The 19,791-nt window shown below is 37.1% G+C and overlaps 1 protein-coding gene across 1 annotated transcript; it reads left to right on the forward strand.

The window, feature by feature from the left end:
- The first annotated feature begins 9,973 nt into the window (after positions 1–9,973).
- LOC121441992 (olfactory receptor 4A16-like) lies at positions 9,974–10,885 on the forward strand. The gene has a single exon (XM_041643435.1). It carries the CDS (start codon positions 9,974–9,976, stop codon positions 10,883–10,885), a length of 912 nt encoding a protein of 303 aa, XP_041499369.1.
- The last annotated feature ends 8,906 nt before the right edge of the window (positions 10,886–19,791 follow it).

The raw sequence follows: 19,791 nt of genomic DNA on the forward strand, positions 1-19,791 counted from the left end.
TGTGGAAAAGCCCATGAGGCCTCAATCCTATTCAAAGACCTACAGGCAGCTGAGTAAAGCTGAAAATCGGAAAAGTGGTGCTCACAGGAAAGCACACCTCAATTGGTTGTCCATGGCCAAATGGACAGCCCTGGAACATACAGTCAAGAAACATCATGGGGACTGAGAAGGTTATATTTAGGAATGTAGATGTATATATAAATATACATATAAACATGTTGAGAATTAATGAAAAAAGAAGCCATCCTTGAAGGAGGGAGGAATATATGGGTGAGTGTGGAAGGAGGAAATGAAAGAGAATAATGAAATGAAATTACAATCTCAAAATAAAAGCAAAAATAATTCTAAAAATGAGAAACCAGTATCATTCATTTTAAAAGGAAAATGCACCTAAAATTCACATTAAATTTCCTAAGTGCGTGGAAAGTGGAATAAGAGAGAAGAGAAGAGAAACAAATATGATCAAAACATACATTAGAAAAAATTAAAAATAAATTTAAAGATAGTGAGTTTAGAAGAGGTCAGGCATGTTTATGGTGCTAGAAAGAATTTCTAAATTAAAGTGTTCAGCCTTGGACACATACCTATGAAGAACAGTAATTGTACTCAGTAGGTGTGTGTGTATGTATATATATATATAATATTTAGTGATATATATGTATAAATAGATACTGTAGACTGGGATGAGGCAAGGAAATGTTTGAGGGAGTAGTTGGAATGAGAAGATAGTGTCCACATATGAATTTTTCAAATACAATACAGTTTTTCAAACAAGTAATTTAAAAACAAATGCTTATGCTACATGATTAAATTCCAGAAATGCATTGTTTATCTTAAGATTTCTCCATTTTGGTCACTATCTCTGCATTTTCAGATGATAACTTTTAGATAACACACATAGCATTGTATCTTACAATAAACATGAGTGGTTTAAGGTCTTGGTCTTGGACTCAAAGCTAACATGTGTGAGGCTTAGGCAAGAGAGTTCTGGAAACTTTAGACACTAGTCATATGTTAAAATAATTGCTTTCTCTCGATAACAATTAGTCAGTTAACAATGGGGCTGAAATTAAGAGAAACAGTTATAATTCATCCAGACATAGAATTAAGACTTGTTCACACACAAAACAACAACAAAAAATTATCTTCAAATAAAATTGAAGAACTATATGATTCCTTGTCTATAAGAATTAAAATGGCAATTAGGGAAATAAAACCTACTTACATGGACCACGAGGGGTGCACCCACCCACTGAGACAGTGGAGCTGATCTATTGGGAGCTCACCAAGGCCAGCTGGACTATGGCTGAAAAAGCATGGGATAAAACCCGACTCTGAACATGGCGAGCAAGGAGGGCTGATGAGAAGCCAAGGACAATGGCACAGGGTTTTGAACCTACTTCATGTTCTGGCTTTGTGGGAGCCTAGCCAGTTTGGATGCTCACCTTCCTAGACATGGACGGAGGGGGGAGGACCTTGGACTTTCCACAGGGCAGGGAACCCTGACTGCTTTTTGGACTGGAGAGGGAGGGGGAGAGGAGTGGGGGGAGGAAAAGAAGGGTGGGAGGAGGGGCAGGGAAATGGGAGGCTGGGAGGAGACTGAAACTTTTTTTTTCCTTTTCTCAATAAAAAATAAATAAATAAATAAAACTCAAGTTCATATTAAAAAAATAAAACCGACTTACAATTCTAAGTTCTCTGTCTCTGTGGCTCAGAGTTCCTTTGATTATAATTGATTTCTGGTCTGGGGAAATGCTTCAAGGGCAAGGATAGGATATGAAGGGACTGGGAGGTGAGTAGGATTAGGGTGTATGATGTGAAATACCCAAAGAATCAATATAGAATTATGTTTTCAAAAGAGTTTTTTAAAAAGTTAATTGTAAGTAAATAAATAAAATCAAGAAATGACAAGCCCTTAAAACAATGAACTGCATAGTCAGATGGTCTCTGCTCCTCATGATTTTTGGTGAAGTCCCTCACACTGACTTTTTATGGTCAGGCTGAAAAGGTCAGCTTGATACCAACAAGCTGTTTAGAATAGCCATAGAGGTCCTGTCCTGCATGTTTGCACAGAAAGCAGTGAGAAAAAGGCAATGGAAGAATTGGTGAAGGGGCTGCAATGGAACTGTTTGACACACTGCACTTTTTGTCTTATGGAAATCTGAGGGACCTTGTTCTAGCACTGAGTTCCTCAGACACAAAGGCGAGACTAATTCCTTAGCAGAGGAACTGTGCTCACACATGCCAGAAGAGGGCGCTGCTCCCTTTGGTGTCCACTCTGAAGAGGCACCACATATTACATATCAACAGGTGACCTTGGCAGAGTTCAGGGAAAGTAAGGGAGACAAAGTAAATGTACAAATGAAGCTATAAACGAAATGAAAAAGTTACAGATTATACAAAGAGTTTTCATATTTTAAGTAATAAAATGCAAGTTGAATACTCAAATTTTACTGAGCTAGATACATAATTCTCATAACCCTTATAACCTGGGTCCTGATCAAAACCAGAATGGATAAGAATACATGTTGCTGAACTCAGTTATGAAACAGGGAGATCTGGCAGAGGCTATTTTATAGCTTTATGCTTTTCAATTTTATGCCTTCATTGGCTTCAAGGGCAGATATCCTGAATAAAATCCATAGACACTTCCTCAGTCATGGTCATTGTTGCTTTCTTTACAATAATAGAATATAGAAATAAAAAATGTCTTGCAACTGATTAGTAAAGAAGAAATTTGTGGTACATATACACTTTGGAATACTACTGTTGTAAATAATGAATTCATGATCTTTATAAATAATATAATTGAACAAGAAAATATCATACTTGGTGGGATGACCCAGATCCAGAAAGACAAATGTCAATGCTATCTTTTAACTGAAGCTCTTAGAAATAAATCTTCATTTGCAAGTACTACAGATCCTGGAATAACTTCAGAAACCATGAATATAAAAGAGGCCACTGTCATGATGGGAATTGCAATAGAGAACAGAATAGCAAAATATAAAATATTCATTCAGAAAAATTGGAAAAGTGAAGCTTCTAGGGGAGAGGGAGTGAAAGGAGATACATATATACAAAGGAAGAAGAAAAGTGAAATTACAGTAATTATGTCTGAAAAAGTTGTAAGGAGGCATACTATTAACTATTTACCCAATGATAAATCCTATATTGCATGTACTTCTATGTATAAATATACATATGTGTAGTTTTGTGTGCTTGTTGCTGCTGCCTGATGTTCAGTCCCTATTTCCCAGGAGGCACAGGATGAGAAGACACATAGGTAATGGCATAGACTCCTTGAGATTTCAATACAGAAGCTCTTTATTGCAAACAGGTTGGGGGTTAGGGAAATTAAGCTGCCACAGGAACGTGTCTGGTTGGTTCTTTTGAAACTGGCAGTCACTGACAGCATGCTGTGGTTGACTAGGAGTATGGGCCATTTGTTACTGAGCTTTTGATCCACTGACAGGTTTTCTTGGCCAATTTTGTTTACTCATTGTGAGTTTACACGTACTTGCTTATGCTTGTGCTATTGCCCTGCCGCACATATATAGTTTAAATGAGATTTTCTCATTTGATCGAATGGTACCCTCTCCAAGTATCAAAGACTCCCCTACTAAATCAACCCTTGTTTTGAGTTGTTGGTCAGGGTTCTGTAAGAGACTTCCCAGAACATGAAGGCTATTGCTATTTTCCTTAGTTGTCCACCAGAGGTGGAAACTAAGTACACATTGCTGAAGACCCTAGTGAAATTACCAAGAACTAGAACAGATACAAGACACACAATGGAACCCACTTAAAGAGTTTATTTAGAGAGAGAGAGAGAGAGAGAGAGAGAGAGAGAGAGAGAGAGGCGTGCATTCATGAGGAAACTGGTGCAGAAGGAGAGTATGGAGTAGGTGTGTCCAGCTTTTAAAAGCTACCTAGTGCATGTACACAGGGGCTTATATATCTGCGTCATGTATAGATTGCACAACCATGCTAAACATAGATCATGTAGGACCTAGCATTCCTGGATGGCTATGTAAGTTGTCTGGATACTTGATGGCACATGAGTGGCCCTGGAACCCGGAAGTGCCATGCCCTTGAGGTGGCTATACGTTTTGCCAAAGTGATAGAAATGATAACATTTTACCATTTCATTTATTACAAAAATTAATGGGGGGTTAAGGGTAGCCAGTGGGTGGCTTGTGGGCACTGGAGAGTCGGGGTGCTTGGCCACTTCCTGAGGTAGCTGGATGCTTTAGTGTTTTCTGAACTTTGTGGAAATTTCCAGCTGGCAGTTGGACCTGACAAGATGCTGGCAAGGTAGAAGATTTTGTTTAGAAAAATTCTTATCCTGGTGAATGAGTAAGGACTGTCCCAAGATGAAAAATGGAGAAGAGCTCTCTAGGGTTCCTGAAGTGGAAGAGGGACTTGCCTAGATGTCCCAAGACCAGGGAAGAATTAAGTGATGCTTATCCTAGGCGAGTCTGGTCTATTCAGGTGGGTCCAATTTGACTCTCTGGAATGTTTAAATTTATAAAAGAGATAAATTTTAGACACATTTAAAGTTCATGATATCCATGATAGTATAGTGTTGGAATAGCTTATCAGAATTTTATTGGTTAGTGTTAAGATTATGGACAATAACATAGTGAGAGAGAAGGGGAAAGAAAAAGGAACTATTAATTAGACCTTCTAGTGTTTTACCTGAACCAACCCTTAAGGCACTAGTTTCCTTTTAGCATCATTGTGATACCTTAACATCCAGAATGCAGTAAGAGACAATAGTAGCTTAGGAAAGTGGCACTAGTTTACAGAGTCTACTTCTTTGCAGAAAATAAATTTAATTTTTTGGGTTTTTTTTTGGACAACAACAGCCCCACAGCTTTTTGACTCTCAATTTCACTAGCCCTCCTTGTTGTTCTTTTGATATTAGGTACTGAGAATTGTTTCTTATTGTTTCATAAGTGTCAAACACATAATCTCTTTCTTTTATTCTAGAATGTTGCCAGATCTAGGTTATGGAAAATTACCATGAATCTTGAATATTTGGAGGCAATATATTATGCTAATATTCTCCATATATTTTTCTTACTGAAGCAAGCATAGTCCAAGATTGACTTGTTCTAGGTATCATATGTTCTATAAACACTCTTACTTTACTAAGATTAAAAGAGCATTAGTAGTTCCTTAAATTCAGTTTGGAGAAACTTAGGCAATTGCATCCATTAAACAACTTCAAGTGATCAGTTCTTTCAAAAATTGTCAGTTTTCAATTTTTCTGAAAAATGAGGTAAATTCAGCATTTCCAAATGTTATTTTTTTCTAAATACATTTCTTCTAGTCTATGTATTAGCTCATTATTCTGCAATGAAGTAATGATGACTTTATACCTTGATAATTTTTACAGAATTGAATATGATTCATGCATATTTCACCATTTATTCAATTGACTGGCAATATTGCTAAGTGTTTAACTTAGAAAGAATACAAATAATCTTTGAGATTCCTGGTTTTATTTCATTTGTTTGGTAAATTGAAAATGACAACTTATAATAGAGCTTGTTTATATGGGTATTTATGACGTGAAAAATCCAGTGCCTGTCTAAACCACCATAACTCAAACAGTGCAGAACTTAGCCTGCTTATCTTCTGAAGAGCCACAGTACCAGCTGCAGAAGTCTGAAGTTCTGTGTTCTCTGGTTTTGTACACAGAGCTCCTTGGTTGTAATGAGTCTTACAGAGAAATGCCATGCTGTACTTGGGTGTTGGAAAGGGGAATGGGTATGCTCTCTCCTTCAAAATGCTCTAAATATTATTGGCCTTACTAAATATTTGATACTTTACAATTCATGTTTCATCAGTCATTGAAGATCAAATTTTTCTTTTCATAGTATAGATTACCGACAAATCAGACCCTATCTCTTGGCAGAGTCTCTTTCCTCAAGAGACTTGACTAGGGAAGAAACCTCTTTGGAAGAGATTGCTGAATTTGAACTTGTTCCAAATATTCTAACAAATAGCTCTATTATGACCAGATAGTCTCTTAACTTTAAATTAGTGAATGATGTAAAAGCCGTAGGCTGTATCTGCTCATATAAATGGAGGGATTTTTCTTCAGGTAGAATGGCCCAAGGGCATTGTGAGAACCCCATTCCATATAAGCTAGATGATGCTCTTGAGGACTCCAGTCCTTGAACTAGCATGCTCTCTTGTTATATCAATGAATGCTACCAGAAAGTTGTGTAAGATTTAAATTTCCTGCTGGAAATGTGAAGATGTACAAGTAAACTTTTTTTTTTTTTAATTCGGAAGGAAGAAGAAGTATTTCCTAGGAAGATGATATTTGAGAAGAAATTAAAAATCTGCTTATACTTGTGGAAAGATTTCCATCATCTTCTTATCTAAGAAATTAAATTGAAGTTTGGATTGGTAAACAAAGCCCTAAAATTTAGGCAGTTAAATATAAACACACCAATTGTGAGTCCTCATAGCAGAGTCATTTTTTGTTGTATCACAAGAAATGATTAAGGGAAAAACTGTGTGATTTTTAATGTTGCTAAATTTTATGTTTACATATTTCAGCCACCAAATCTATGTCATGTTGATTTCCACTAACAAACCAAGTTTTACATGGGAATAAAATATATATCCTTTTTTCTCCATGAAGTCATGTTTCCTATCAGGTAAGATTTTTATTTGTATTATTTTTGTATAATATATGATTTTACATTATAGGCATTCCTTTGCACTTTTATACCTCTGTGGAAGAATGACTTAATGAGAAGCATGTGTAGAAAAAGTCATCAATTGTGATTATTTCTAGAACTACACCTAATTTTTTCATGTATTTTATTATAAGACCATAATTACAGGAAAGATCTAATTACCTGAATGAAAGAAGTATTAATTTTATTGAACCAGGACAAGACCCAAAATACACAGTTACAAAACAACTGAAAATGAATGCTAGGTGAAAATCTCTGTGATATCCTGAAATACAACTAATAGCAAAAAGATCATATATTCTCCCAGTGGCAACCTAATTGAATAACAAATCTACCAAAATACAGATAATAATTAGAAAATATCAGAGTCTGTTTTAGTATTATATTTGATAGATATTTATTTTCTGTATTGACAACATTTAAATATATATATATATATATCTATATATATATATCAAACATACAGCAAACAAACCAATTTTGTACCTTATTATTTTCTTTATGGGATGCTATATTTTGCACAATATATTTACATGTAATTTGTTTTTTTTCCATTTTTTTATTGAGAAAAGAAAAAAAAACAAATTTCCTCCTCCTCCCAGCCTCCCATTTCCCTCCCCCTCCTTCCACCCTTCTCCCCCTCCTCCCACCCTTCTCCCCCTCCCCCCAGTCCTCTCCCCCTCCCTCTCCAGCCCAAAGAGCAGTCAGATTTCCCTGCCCTGTGGTAAGTCCTAGGTACTCCCCCCTCCGTCCATTTCTAGGAAGGTGAACATCCAAACTGCCTAGGCTCCCACAAAGCCAGCACATTACGTAGGTTCAAAACCCCGTGCCATTGTCCTTGGGTTCTCATCAACCCTCATTGTTCGCCATGCTCAGAGAGTCCAGTTTTATCCCATGCTTTTTCAGTCACAGTTCAGCTGGCCTTGGTGAGCTCCCAATAGATCAGCTCCACTGTCTCAGTGGGTGGGTGCTTCCCTCGTGGTCCCGACTTCTTTGCTCATGTTCTCCCTCCTTCTGCTCCTCATCGGGACCTTGGGAGCTCAGTCCAGTGCTCCAGTGTGGGTCTCTGTCTCCATCCATCACCAGATGAAGGTTCTATGATGATATGCAAGATATTCGTCAGTATTGCTATAGGATAGGGTCATTTCAGGTTCCCCATCCTCAGCTGCTCAAGGAACCAACTGGGGACCTCGGCTTGGGCATCTGGGAGCCACTCTTATACTCCTTAACAATCATGCTATAGTATAAAAGACTACCAATGACCTTGAATGTTATATAAGGTTTCATAAAGGAACTGAGCAAGCAACTTAGTATATACTCAGAAACAAACTCACGCTCAAAACAGTACCTATCTGCTGTTAACTAGATTGGTGTTCAAAATTATTATCATAAAACATTAGTGTGATATTTTTGTCAGTATATATTTTATTCTTAGAAAAATATATATTTCCTTTTATATTTGATATTATAATTTTGTAATATTTCTGTCTTCCCTTTCTCTCCCTAAAACTTCCCAGTACACCTCCTTGCTCTTTGAGAAAAACATACTCTTAATAGCCTGTGTTAATTTTTTAAAAGACATTGTGGCTTTCATTTGGAATCATGTTGAGTCTATTCTTCATTTCTTATGGAAAAAAAAGACATAATAAACTATAGCTCAAATACTAATATTTACTGAACTGTGTAAATAACTATACAATTAAATAGTAATCACGAATCTCCATCTTACCCATACCAGAACTAAAATTTGAGAAGAAATAAACATACATAAAATAGATTATAACACAGGGGGACTGGAAATCATCACTTTACAGCTTTATGTCCTGCAATGGGTGTATGCTTCTCAGTCTGGTTCTTCAAGGATGGATCTGCAGAATGAGACGAAGCAATAATATGAATGAGACTTGTAAAAGGTACATCACAGCTACCATCTAGTGAAATGTCAGATTCTTTCTGGCCCCTATGTTATGTTTATCTTACCCTAGGAATTGCTTTTCTTATTTTATTTGCAGTATTTCTTGGATTGGGCTTATAACTTGAGGCTACAATGTGTGTGTGTGTGTGTGTGTGTGTGTGTGTGTGTGTGTGTGTTTGTGTGTGTGTGTGTGTTTGTATGTGTGTGTGTGACTACATATTTGCATAGTATGCACATGTCTCTCTTTCATCCTTCTCCTAGTATGTGTGAAGTCCACTTATTTGCTTCTATTTAAAATAGATAAATATTGCACTTTGTTACAAATGTATTTATTCCAAACTAAATATATCTAACAGATAAAATTCTAAAATTAATCTAAAATTGATTCAAGGGTAATAGATATATTTTTGCAACCTGATTTATATTTATAATTATTAAATTAATAGAGATTTTATTATTTATACTGACTCAGTTTCATAGTAAAAATATCAGGAACACCAGGGATGCATTTTATTAATTTAAATTTTGCTAGATTTCATCATTGCTCAGGATATATTACGTTTATTTCAACATAAGTTGGTGGTGTCATATTTCCCCTGGGAAAATCATGAAATTGATGCACAGAGAAGTTAACATATTTACTAATGTTCACACAGGTAGTGAGTGAATCTGGAAGTATTGCAGGCACACTGTAAATCAACCGTCCATGTTATCCCTTGCTGTACTGTTTTTACCTGGGCAGCTCACATTGTATTTACATTGCACACAATGACTTACATGGTACCGACATTGTACTCAAAGACTGGGAATCTCAAAGTTGCTACTTTGTCACCACAGTCATCACATGCTCGTGACTACTAGATAGCGTCTTTCAAATAATATTAACTGATTTGTGAATTTTTATTTGGTGATAATAGATAAGAAAGAAAACAGAATCATTGAAAAGAAAACTTAGGACCACACTCTCAGCAATGTAGACTGCTTGGAAAGACAGGATTCTGATGTTGTTTAGTTTAATCTTTTTATTTTTAACTGTGCAATAGAAACATATTTATATTTACACCTTGATAATGACTCAATCCATGACTTCTCACACTGATCTTAAAATTTTTCCTTGCCTGTTCTGGTTTTCACAATCTACGCAGATAAGTTCTATTTTCTATATTCTCCTATATGTAAATGTTATATATAAGGAAATCTTACATGGAAAATATTTTTTCGGTTTCAGTTTTACTGAAGATGTGCTCAATAACTGCATAAACTCCTGTCGTTTTTGTAATACCATTGCAGACCCTGTTCACCTGAGCTTCCTATTGAGACACAATTGAAATATATTTAAATGGGACAGAGAAACAATGTCACAGAATTTATCCTTCTGGGTCTCATTCAGGATCCAACTGGACAAAAAGTATTGTTTGCCATGTTTTTGCTCATCTATCTTGTGACAATGGTGGGTAACCTGCTCATTGTGGGGACAGTGTTTGCCAGCCCCTCCTTGGACTCCCCAATGTATGTCTTCCTCGCTTATCTGTCAATCATGGATGCTGTCTATGCCACTTCCACATCACCCAAGTTGATTATGGACTTACTCGCTGACAAAAAGACTATCTCATTCACTGCTTGCATGGCTCAACTATTTACTGCACACTTATCTGGTGGTGCTGAGGTCTTCCTCCTGGTGGTGATGGCCTTTGATCGCTATGTGGCCATCTGTAAGCCCCTTCATTATTTGACCATCATGAATAGAAAGATTTGTATCCTTCTGTTGGTGATAGCCTGGGTTGGTGGCTTTGTCCACTCCTTGGTTCAACTTATTTTTGTGTCTAATCTCCCTTTTTGTGGACCCAATGTCATTGACCACTTTATCTGTGACATGTATCCACTATTGACACTAGCGTGTAGTGACACTTACTTCATTGGTCTTACTGTGGTTGCCAACGGTGGAGCAATCTGTATGATCATTTTTATCCTTCTCCTAATCTCCTATGCATTCATTCTAAACACTCTTAAAAGCTACAGTCAGGAAGGGAGAAGAAAAGCCTTGTCCACCTGTTGTTCTCACATCACCGTTGTTGTTCTTTTTTTTGTTCCCTGCATTTTCATTTATGTTAGACCGGTGTCTAACTTTCCTATTGATAAATCAATAAGTGTGGTATTTACAGCTTTTACTCCCATGCTGAATCCTTTAATATACACCATGAGAAATTCAGAGATTAAAAATGCTATGCAAAAACTCTGGTGTAGAATGTAAAGTACAGGCAGGTTAAATGTGCATTCCCCACACTGAGTACTTCTGTTACTATTCTTAAGTAATAAACAGGCCGTAGACTTTAACAAATTATTCTATTGTTCACTTATTCCCTACTTGGTCAATAACTATACTTTTGGCTAGCACTTTAAAAAATGAAATATTATTTCATTTTATTATGAATATTACAGAAAATCATGGATGATTATAAAAAGTTGTACTTACATAAGTAAATATATAAAACAATGCTGTTCTTGAAAATATTTTAGTGGTATTAAATTTATATCAAAATTTAACTCAAAAAATGAGCTTTCTACTTGAAAAACATGACAAACTGAATGTGGAATATCCCATGAGGCCTCAACTCTACAAAAAACTCCAGGCAACTGAGTAAAGCTAAACACTGGAGAGCTGATGCTCCTCACAGAAGCATCACCTCAATTGCTTGTCCAGGACCAAATGGATAGCCTTGAAAATATGTACACAAATAACACTATACAGAATGAGCAGTTTCCACTTAGGAATGCACATATATTAACAGGATGACAATTAATGAGAAAAAGAGGCCTTCCTTGAATTAATGAGATGAGGAGTATATGGTAGAGTTTAGAGGAAGACAAGGAAAGAGATAAAATTACAATCTCGAAAATAAAAACAAAACATAATTTAAAAATACATAAAAAGAAATAACCAATATCATTAATTTTAATAGGAAATCAATTTATTAAAATTCACATTAAATGTCCTAAATGGGTAGGAAGTAGAAGACTTTGGAGGAGAGAAAAAGAATAGAATCAAAACATAGAATGAAAAAGCTATTTTAAAGTAAATTTAAAGAGAGTAATTTTAGAAGAGATCAAACATGTTTGGGTTCTAGAAGGAATGTCTAAATTAAAGTGTTCAGCCTTTGAAATATGCATATATATCACTAAAATAAATAGAAGCAATGAATTTGGGATAAGGCATGGAAGGAGTTTGAGGAAGGAGGGAGAAGTTGGAATGAGAAGATACAGTGTCCATGTATGCCTTTTTCAAAATTCAATACAAATTTTAAAAAGAGTAATTTAAAAACAAATGCTTTTGTTACTTTTTTAATTTCCAGAAATGTATTATTCATCTGAAGATTGCTCCCTTTGGGTTACTATCTCTGCATTGTCAGCCCATATTTTTTAGATAACATGTATAATATTGTATTTCACTATAAACATGAGTAGTATCAGGTGCCTTGGTCTTGTACTCAAGATTAACATGGTAGACTTAGGCAAGAGAGAAGTACTGAAGTGTTTAGGCACTATTCATCTGTTGAATAACAATTATTTTTCTTGATAGCAATTATTCAGTTAACACTGAGCTGAAATTAAGAGAAAAAAATATAGTGCCTCCAGATATAGAATCAAGACTTGATTACATACAAAACAAAAAAAAAACATGTTTAAATGAAATTGAGAAATTGTGATTGTCTTTGTAAGAATTAAAATAGTCCAAGAGGTGAGTAACCAATCATCACTCTCTAGGCCCTCCATAGTGGAGCATAACTCCAGACCCCTCCCCCAACTGCCTAAGCTTCTCTAGCCAGCCAACAGGAGAGTTTCCTGCAGTTAGGCTGCCCCAATGCACTCCATCTAATGGACCCTGCAAGCTACAAGCCCCATCTCACCCCCAAACTCTGTGGAAACTTAAGCCTCAGTGGACCTCTGAAACACAACCTGCTACTGCACAGAGAGGACCCAAAGGTGAGTGACCAGACACCCAGCTGGATACCCCACTCTCTAGGACCTACTTATGGGGGCAAAACCTGGGGCCTCACCCACCTGCCTCAGCTTCTCTAGCCAACCAGCAGGAGACTTTCCTACAGGAAGGCTGCTCCAACATCCCAAACTGAAGAATGGTAGGGATAGAAGAAGAAGTACTCCAACTCAGAAGCACAGAAAATATATTTAACAAAATAGTAGAAGAAAACTTTTAGTTGCAAGAAGGCCATCCCTAAGAAGGACATCCCTATGAAGGACATCCCTATGAAGGTACAAGAAGCTTATAGAACACCAAATAGACTGGTTAAAAAAAAGTGCCCTCACAATATAATAGTCAAAATGCAAAACATACAGAATAAAGAAAGAAAAGAGCTGCTAAGGAAAATATTCAAGTAACATATAAAAGCAGACTTATCAGAATTACACCAAACTTCTCAGTAGAAACTATGAAAGTCAGAAGGTCCTAGGCAGATGAGCTGCAGATACCAAGAGACCACGAATGCATGCCCAGACTGCTATACCAAGCAAAGCTTTCACTCACCATCAAAGGAAAAAAAAACCAAGAGATTCCATGACAAAACCAGATTTAAACAATACCAACCCACAAACCCAGCCCCTACAGAAAGTACTAGAAGAAAACTCCAATCCAAGGAAGTTAACTACATCCACAAAAACACAAGCAACAGATAACCTCCCAAAAGCAAAACCCAAAGAAACAAAACAAGCTAAAATTATATAATGGAAAAAAAAGCATCTTCAACAAAAGGTGCTGGCATAAGTAAATGTCAACATGTAGAAGAATGAAAATCCATATCTATCCCCAAGCACAAAACTCAACTCCAAATGGATTAAGACATCAATATAAAACTGACCACACTGAATCGTGCATGGCCATGGGAGTCTACTTTCTAAATATAACCTCAGTGGCAGAGACACTAGAAACAACAATAAATAGATCTTTCACATCCTTGGTCAAAGTTACCCCAAGATATTTTATGCTATTTACTCATTTAACATAGCGGATAATGAGGACTATTGAGAACTCAAGAACAACGGCAATGGGTTTCTGATCCTACTGCATGTACTGGCTTTGTAGGAGCCTAGGCAGTTTGGATGCTCAATTTACTAGACCTGGATGGAGATGGGGATTCCTTGGACTTCCCACAGGGCAGGCAACGCTGATTGCTCTTTGGGCTGAGGAGGGAGGAGGACTTGATTGGGGGAGGGGGAGGGAAATGGGAGGCAGTGGCAGGAAAGAGACAGAAATCTTTAATAAATAAATAAATTAAAAAAAAGAAACAACAATAAACAAGCTGAGAAGCTTTGGTAAAGCAAAGGACACAGTCAATAAGACAAAGAGGCAGTCTACTGAATGGGAAAAGTTTTTCACCAACCCCACCTCAGACAGAGAACTGACATCCAAAATATATAAAGAACTCAAGAAATTACTCATCAAAGTTCCAAATAATCCAATTAAAAATGGAGTACAGAACTAAACAAAAAATTCTCAGCAGAAGAATCTCAAATGACCAAAAGACTCTTAAGGAAATGTTCAACATCCTTAGTCATCAGCGAAATGCAAATCAAAGCAACTTTGAGATACCATTTTACACCAGTCTGAATGTCTATGATCAAAAACACCAATGCTAGCTTATGCTGTAGAGAATATGGAGTAAGGGGAACACTTCTGCATTGCTGGGGGAATGCAAAACTAGTACAACCACTTTGGAAATCAGAATGGTGGTTTCTCAGAGAATTGGAAATCCACCTACCTCAGGACCCAGCAATACCACTCTTGGCCATATGTCCAAAAGATTCTCAACCATACTACAAGGACATTTGTTCAACTATGTTCATAGCAGTGTTATTTGTAATAGCTAGAACCTGGAAACAACCTAGATGCCCCTCAACCAAAGAATGGATAAAAAATATATGGCACATTTGAACAAGTAGAGTACTACTCAGTGGTATAAAACAATGAGATCTTGAAGTTTGCATACAAATAGATGGAAATAGAAATAAATCATCCTGTATAAGGTAATCCAGACCCCAAAAGATGAATATGGTATGTGCTCACTCATAAGTAAATACTAGCTATAAACAAATGTATAGTTCATGATCCTAGAGAAGCTAAGTAACAAATTGAACCCTAAGAAAAACATGTATAGATCCACCTGAAAATTGAAATAGACAAGAGATCTCGGCAAAATTTGGGCCTGGGGGTGGGGTAGAATGGGGGATTAAAGGGGAAGAGGATAAGTGAAAGGGAAAGGGCAGGAAAACTTGAAGGAATAAGGTAGTTGAGATGGAGGAAGGAAAGAGATGAGAGCAAGAGAAGGATATCTTGATTAAGGGAGTCATTATGGGGTTATCAAGAAACCTGAAACTAGAGAATTCCCAGGAATATACAAGGATGATCCCAGCTAAGACCATAAGTAATAGAGGAGAGGGTGCCCAACCTGGCCTTGTGTTGTAGTCCGACTGAGGAACATCTTAAATATCTCCATAAAACCCTCATCCAGCAACTTAGGTAAACAGAGGCAAAAACTCACATCAGAGCACTGGGATGAGCTCCCAAAATTCAGTTGAAGAGAAGAGGAGTGAGAATATGAGCAAAGAGGTCAAGACCATGAGGGTACACCCACTCTAACAGTCTACCTGAGCTAATCAGAACTCAACAATTCCAACCTGACAAGGAAGAAACAAGCATAGGTCCAAATTAATTCCTCTGAATGTTGATGATAGTTATATGGCTGGGGCAGAATGAGGGGCCACTGGCAGTGGCACCAGGTTTTTTTTTTAAATTTATTTATTTATTAAGGATTTCTGCCTCGTCCCCACAACCGCTTCCCATTTCCCTCCCCCTCCCCCGATCAAGTCCCCCTCCCTCATCTGCTCGAAGAGCAATCAGAGTTCCCTGACCTGTGGGAAGCCCAAGGACTGCCCACCTCTATCCAGGTCTCGTAAGGTGAGCATTCAAACTGCCTAGGCTCCCACAAAGCCAGTACGTGCAGTAGGATCAAAAACCCACTGCAATTGTTCTTGAATTCTCAGTATTCCTCATTGTCCGCTATGTTCAGCTAGTCCGGATTTATCCCATGCTTTTTCAGACCTAGGCCAGCTGGCCTTGGTGAGATCCCAATAGAACATCCCCATTGTCTTAGTGTGTGGGTGCACCCCTCGTGGTCCTGAGTTCCTTGCTCATGCTCCGTCTCCTTCTGCTCCTGATTTGGACCTTGAGATTTCTGTCCGGTGCTCCCGTGTGGGTCTCTGCCTCTGTCTCCTTTCATCGCCTGATGAAGGTTAATATTCCTGAGGATGCCTATGTGTTTGTCTTTGGATTCACCTTATTTAGCTTCTCTAGGAACATGAATTATAGGCTCAATGTCCTTTATTTATGGCTAGAAACCAAATATGAGTGAGTACATCCCATGTTCCTCTTTTTGGGTCTGGCTTACCTCACTCAAGATAGTGTTTTCTATTTCCATCCATTTGTATGCAAAATTCAAGAAGTCCTTGTTTTTTACTGCTGAGTAATACTCTAATATGTATATATTCCATACTTTCTTCATGCATTCTTCCGTTGAAGGGCATCTAGGTTGTTTCCAGGTTCTGGCTATTACAAACAATGCTGCCATGAACATAGTTGAGCATATACTTTTGTTGTATGATAGGGCCTCTCTTGGGTATATTCCCAAGAGTGGTATTGCTGGATCCAGGGGTAGGTTGATCCCGAATTTCCTGAGAAACCGAAACACTGCTTTCCAGAGTGGTTGCACAAGTTTGCATTCCTACCAGCAATGGGTGAGTGTACCCCTTTCTCCACAACCTCTCCAGCAAAGGCTATCATTGGTGTTTTTTATTTTAGCCATTCTGACAGGTGTAAGGTGGTATCTTAAAGTTGTCTTGATTTGCATTTCCCTGATCGTTAAGGAAGTCGGCACCAGGTTTTATCTCTACTGCTTATACTGGCTTTTTGGGAACCTATTCTCTTTGGATGGATACCTTGCTCAGTCTAGATATAGTAGGGAGGTCCTTTTATGTTCCCCAAAGCCATGTACTTTACCCTCTCTGTGGAGTGTATGGGGGTGTTGTGAAAGGCTAATTAGAAGGAATGGGAGGAGGGGAGGCTTTGGGAACTTGGGTTGGTATGTATAATGAAAAAGATTGTTTTCTATCCTAATTAACAAAAATAAATTAAAATGAGAATTAAAATGGCAATTAGAGAATTATAACCAAATTACAATTCTATATTCCCTGACTCTGTGGCTCAGAGCTCCTATGTATTTAACTGATTTTTTTTGAGGAATTTGAGGGGATACTTCAAGGGTAAGTGGAAGACATGGACAGACTGGTTGGTGAGCAGGATTGGGATACATGATGGGAAATTCCCAAAGAATAAATATGAAATTGTTTTAAAAATAATTTTTATAAAGAAGTTAATCATAAGTAAATAAATAAATGAAAATGAACTGCATTGTTCAGATGGCCTCTGCTCCTTCTGATTCTTGGTCAAGTCCCTCAGAGCTACTACTTATGATCAAGCTGGGAAATCAGTTTGATATCATCAACCTACTGTAGAATAACCATAGGTGTCCTGCCCTGCATGTTTGCAGAAGAAGCAGTGAAAAAATGTCGTGGCAGCACTGCTATTGAAGGAATTGGCAAAGGAACTGGAGTGGACCTGTTTGAAGATGTGCCTTTTGTCTTATGTTGAAAATCTGAGAGACACTGTTCAAGCACTGAGCTCTGCAGACACAAAGGCAAGACTAATTCCCCCCAGAGAAATTGTGATAGCAACTACAAGAAGAGAGTGTTGTTTCCTCTGGTATCCACACTGAAGGGGCAACAGGGAGTGGTTTTACATGTCTGCAGGTGGCCTAGGCAGGATTCAGGCAAAGTGAAGGAGACAGAATAAGTAAAGGCAAATGTTAGGTCCCATCTGTGTTCTTATTTTAGATGTCAATACGCTTTTCACCATGGACTTTTTCTTCAGAAATTTTGATTTTTACACAATAAGGAAAACAACCCTTCATTTACAAAGAAAGGGAGGCTGTTCCCAGTGTGGTTGGTCAAGGAAAGTGGAATGTTTCCTCAACAAAAATGACAGGAAATTTTCTGTGATATATTGAAATTCAACCTAGCATGAAATAACATATATTCCCCCTGGAGAAATCCAAATTAGACAAATGAAGCTAGAAACAAAATAAATTAGTTAAAATGTACAAAGAGTTTTTATATTTCAAACAATAAAATATTCATATTTTACTGAGCTTTATATATAATTCCCATAGCTTTTAAAACCTGTGTCCTGATCAAAACCAGAATGGATAAGAATACATGTTGCTAAACTAGGTTATAAAACAAGGAGAGTGGGTAGAGACTATCCTCTAGTCTTATTCTTTTCATCTTTATGCCTTCATCTGTCTATGGCTTCAAGGATAGATATCCTGAATGAAAGGAAACAGTGATACGAAGGCCACACATATCTCGAATTCTTTCTGCTCATGTTTTTTTTTTGTGCTACAAAATTTCTTTGTTGGAAGTGCAAACTGGTGAAACCACTATGAAAATCATTGTAGAGAACTCACAAAAAGTTAAAATTAAATCTACCATATGACCCAGTTGTACTACTCCTTGAATTATACCCATTTGATTCACAATCTGACATCACAGACATTTCCTCAGCCATGCTCATTGATGCATTCTTCACAATAGTAGAATGTAGAAATAAGCTAAATATACTGTGACTGATCAATGGACAATAAAATTGTGGTACATATACACTTTGGAAAACTATTCAGCTGTTAATAATGAAATCATGAAATTTATATGTAATATGAATGAGCAAGGAAATACCATATTGAGCCAGATCCGAAAAGACACATATCACATGTTTATCTCTTAATGGAAGCTCCTAGAAACAAATCTTCAGTTGTGAGTACAGCTATAGATTCTGGACTAACTTCAGAAACCATGAAATATAAAAGAGGCCACTGTCATGGTATGAGTTGCAATAGAGAGCAGAATAACAGCATATAAAATATCCATTCAGAAAAATTGGAAAAGTGGAGCTTCTAAGGAAGAGGGATGGGATTGAGATACATCTATACAAAGGAAGAAGAAAAGTAAAATTAGATTAATTATGCCTGAAAAGTTGTAAGTAATCATACTATTCACTACCTAAATAAAAATTCTATACTACATGTACTTTTATGTATAAATATACATATAGTTTAAATAAAATTTTCTCATTTGGCCTAATGGTGCCCTCTCCAAGCATTAAAGACCACCTAATAGAATACCCAATACCAGACCCTGTTTTGAGTTGTTGGTCAGGGTTCTTCAAGAGATATCCAAAAGCACGAGGCCATTGTTATTTTCCTTGGTTGCCCACCAGAGGTGGAAGCTAAGTCCTTATTGCTTCAGATACAGAGCCAGAAGACCCTGAGCTAGGATGTGACATAAATACCTCCTTCTGAGGACTAGCTTTCATGGCACAACAGGAACCATGCATGCTTCCAAAGAAGGTGAAGCAACCACCAATCCTACCTAGTGATGATGTCTATGAATCACACCAGTGGCAAGCATGCCATTACAACCCTAAGGGTGCATTAGTGGCATGCATACCTTAGCAGTAACCAATCAATATTTGATTGGACTTAAGAACTACTCAACAAGAGGGAAACCAAGACTTATGTTGAAAACTTAGCCAATTACTTGATTTTAGTGTAGTCAGGATCTTGGAGAGAAATCTACAACCACCACTACATTAACTAAACATAATCCATAAATATAGCCTGAATATTTGTCCTTGTACATGCAGATAAGTATTGTACTTGCAGGTAAGTTCATCCTAGGACTGAAAATCAAATTTCTGACATTTTTATAGATAATACTCAGTAAAATACACATTTACTTTACTTCCTTAGGGAATTTCAAATTTTCCCTCAAACTTGTTTCAGCTATTGCAAATACTCTGATCAGACTAAAATATTCACATCTAATCACACTATGTTGACTCATGCAATCTCAGTTTTGCTAACCATTTTTGTTCTTTAAATTTCACTTTGTTCTTTAAATATCACTCATATTGATTAGATTTTCTCAAAAATTACACTTCTTCATTTTGATTCAGAATACATTTTCATTCAGAAA

This window comes from Microtus oregoni, unplaced genomic scaffold (genome assembly GCF_018167655.1).
Source record: "Microtus oregoni isolate MIOR12 unplaced genomic scaffold, Mior012 000002F_ref0000024, whole genome shotgun sequence".
In the NCBI taxonomy this organism is placed as follows: domain Eukaryota; kingdom Metazoa; phylum Chordata; class Mammalia; order Rodentia; family Cricetidae; genus Microtus; species Microtus oregoni.

Excerpts from the sequence above, each read along its gene's own strand:
- LOC121441992 (XM_041643435.1), top strand. The coding sequence starts at position 9,974 with ATGGGACAGAGAAACAATGTCACAGAATTTATCCTTCTGGGTCTCATT.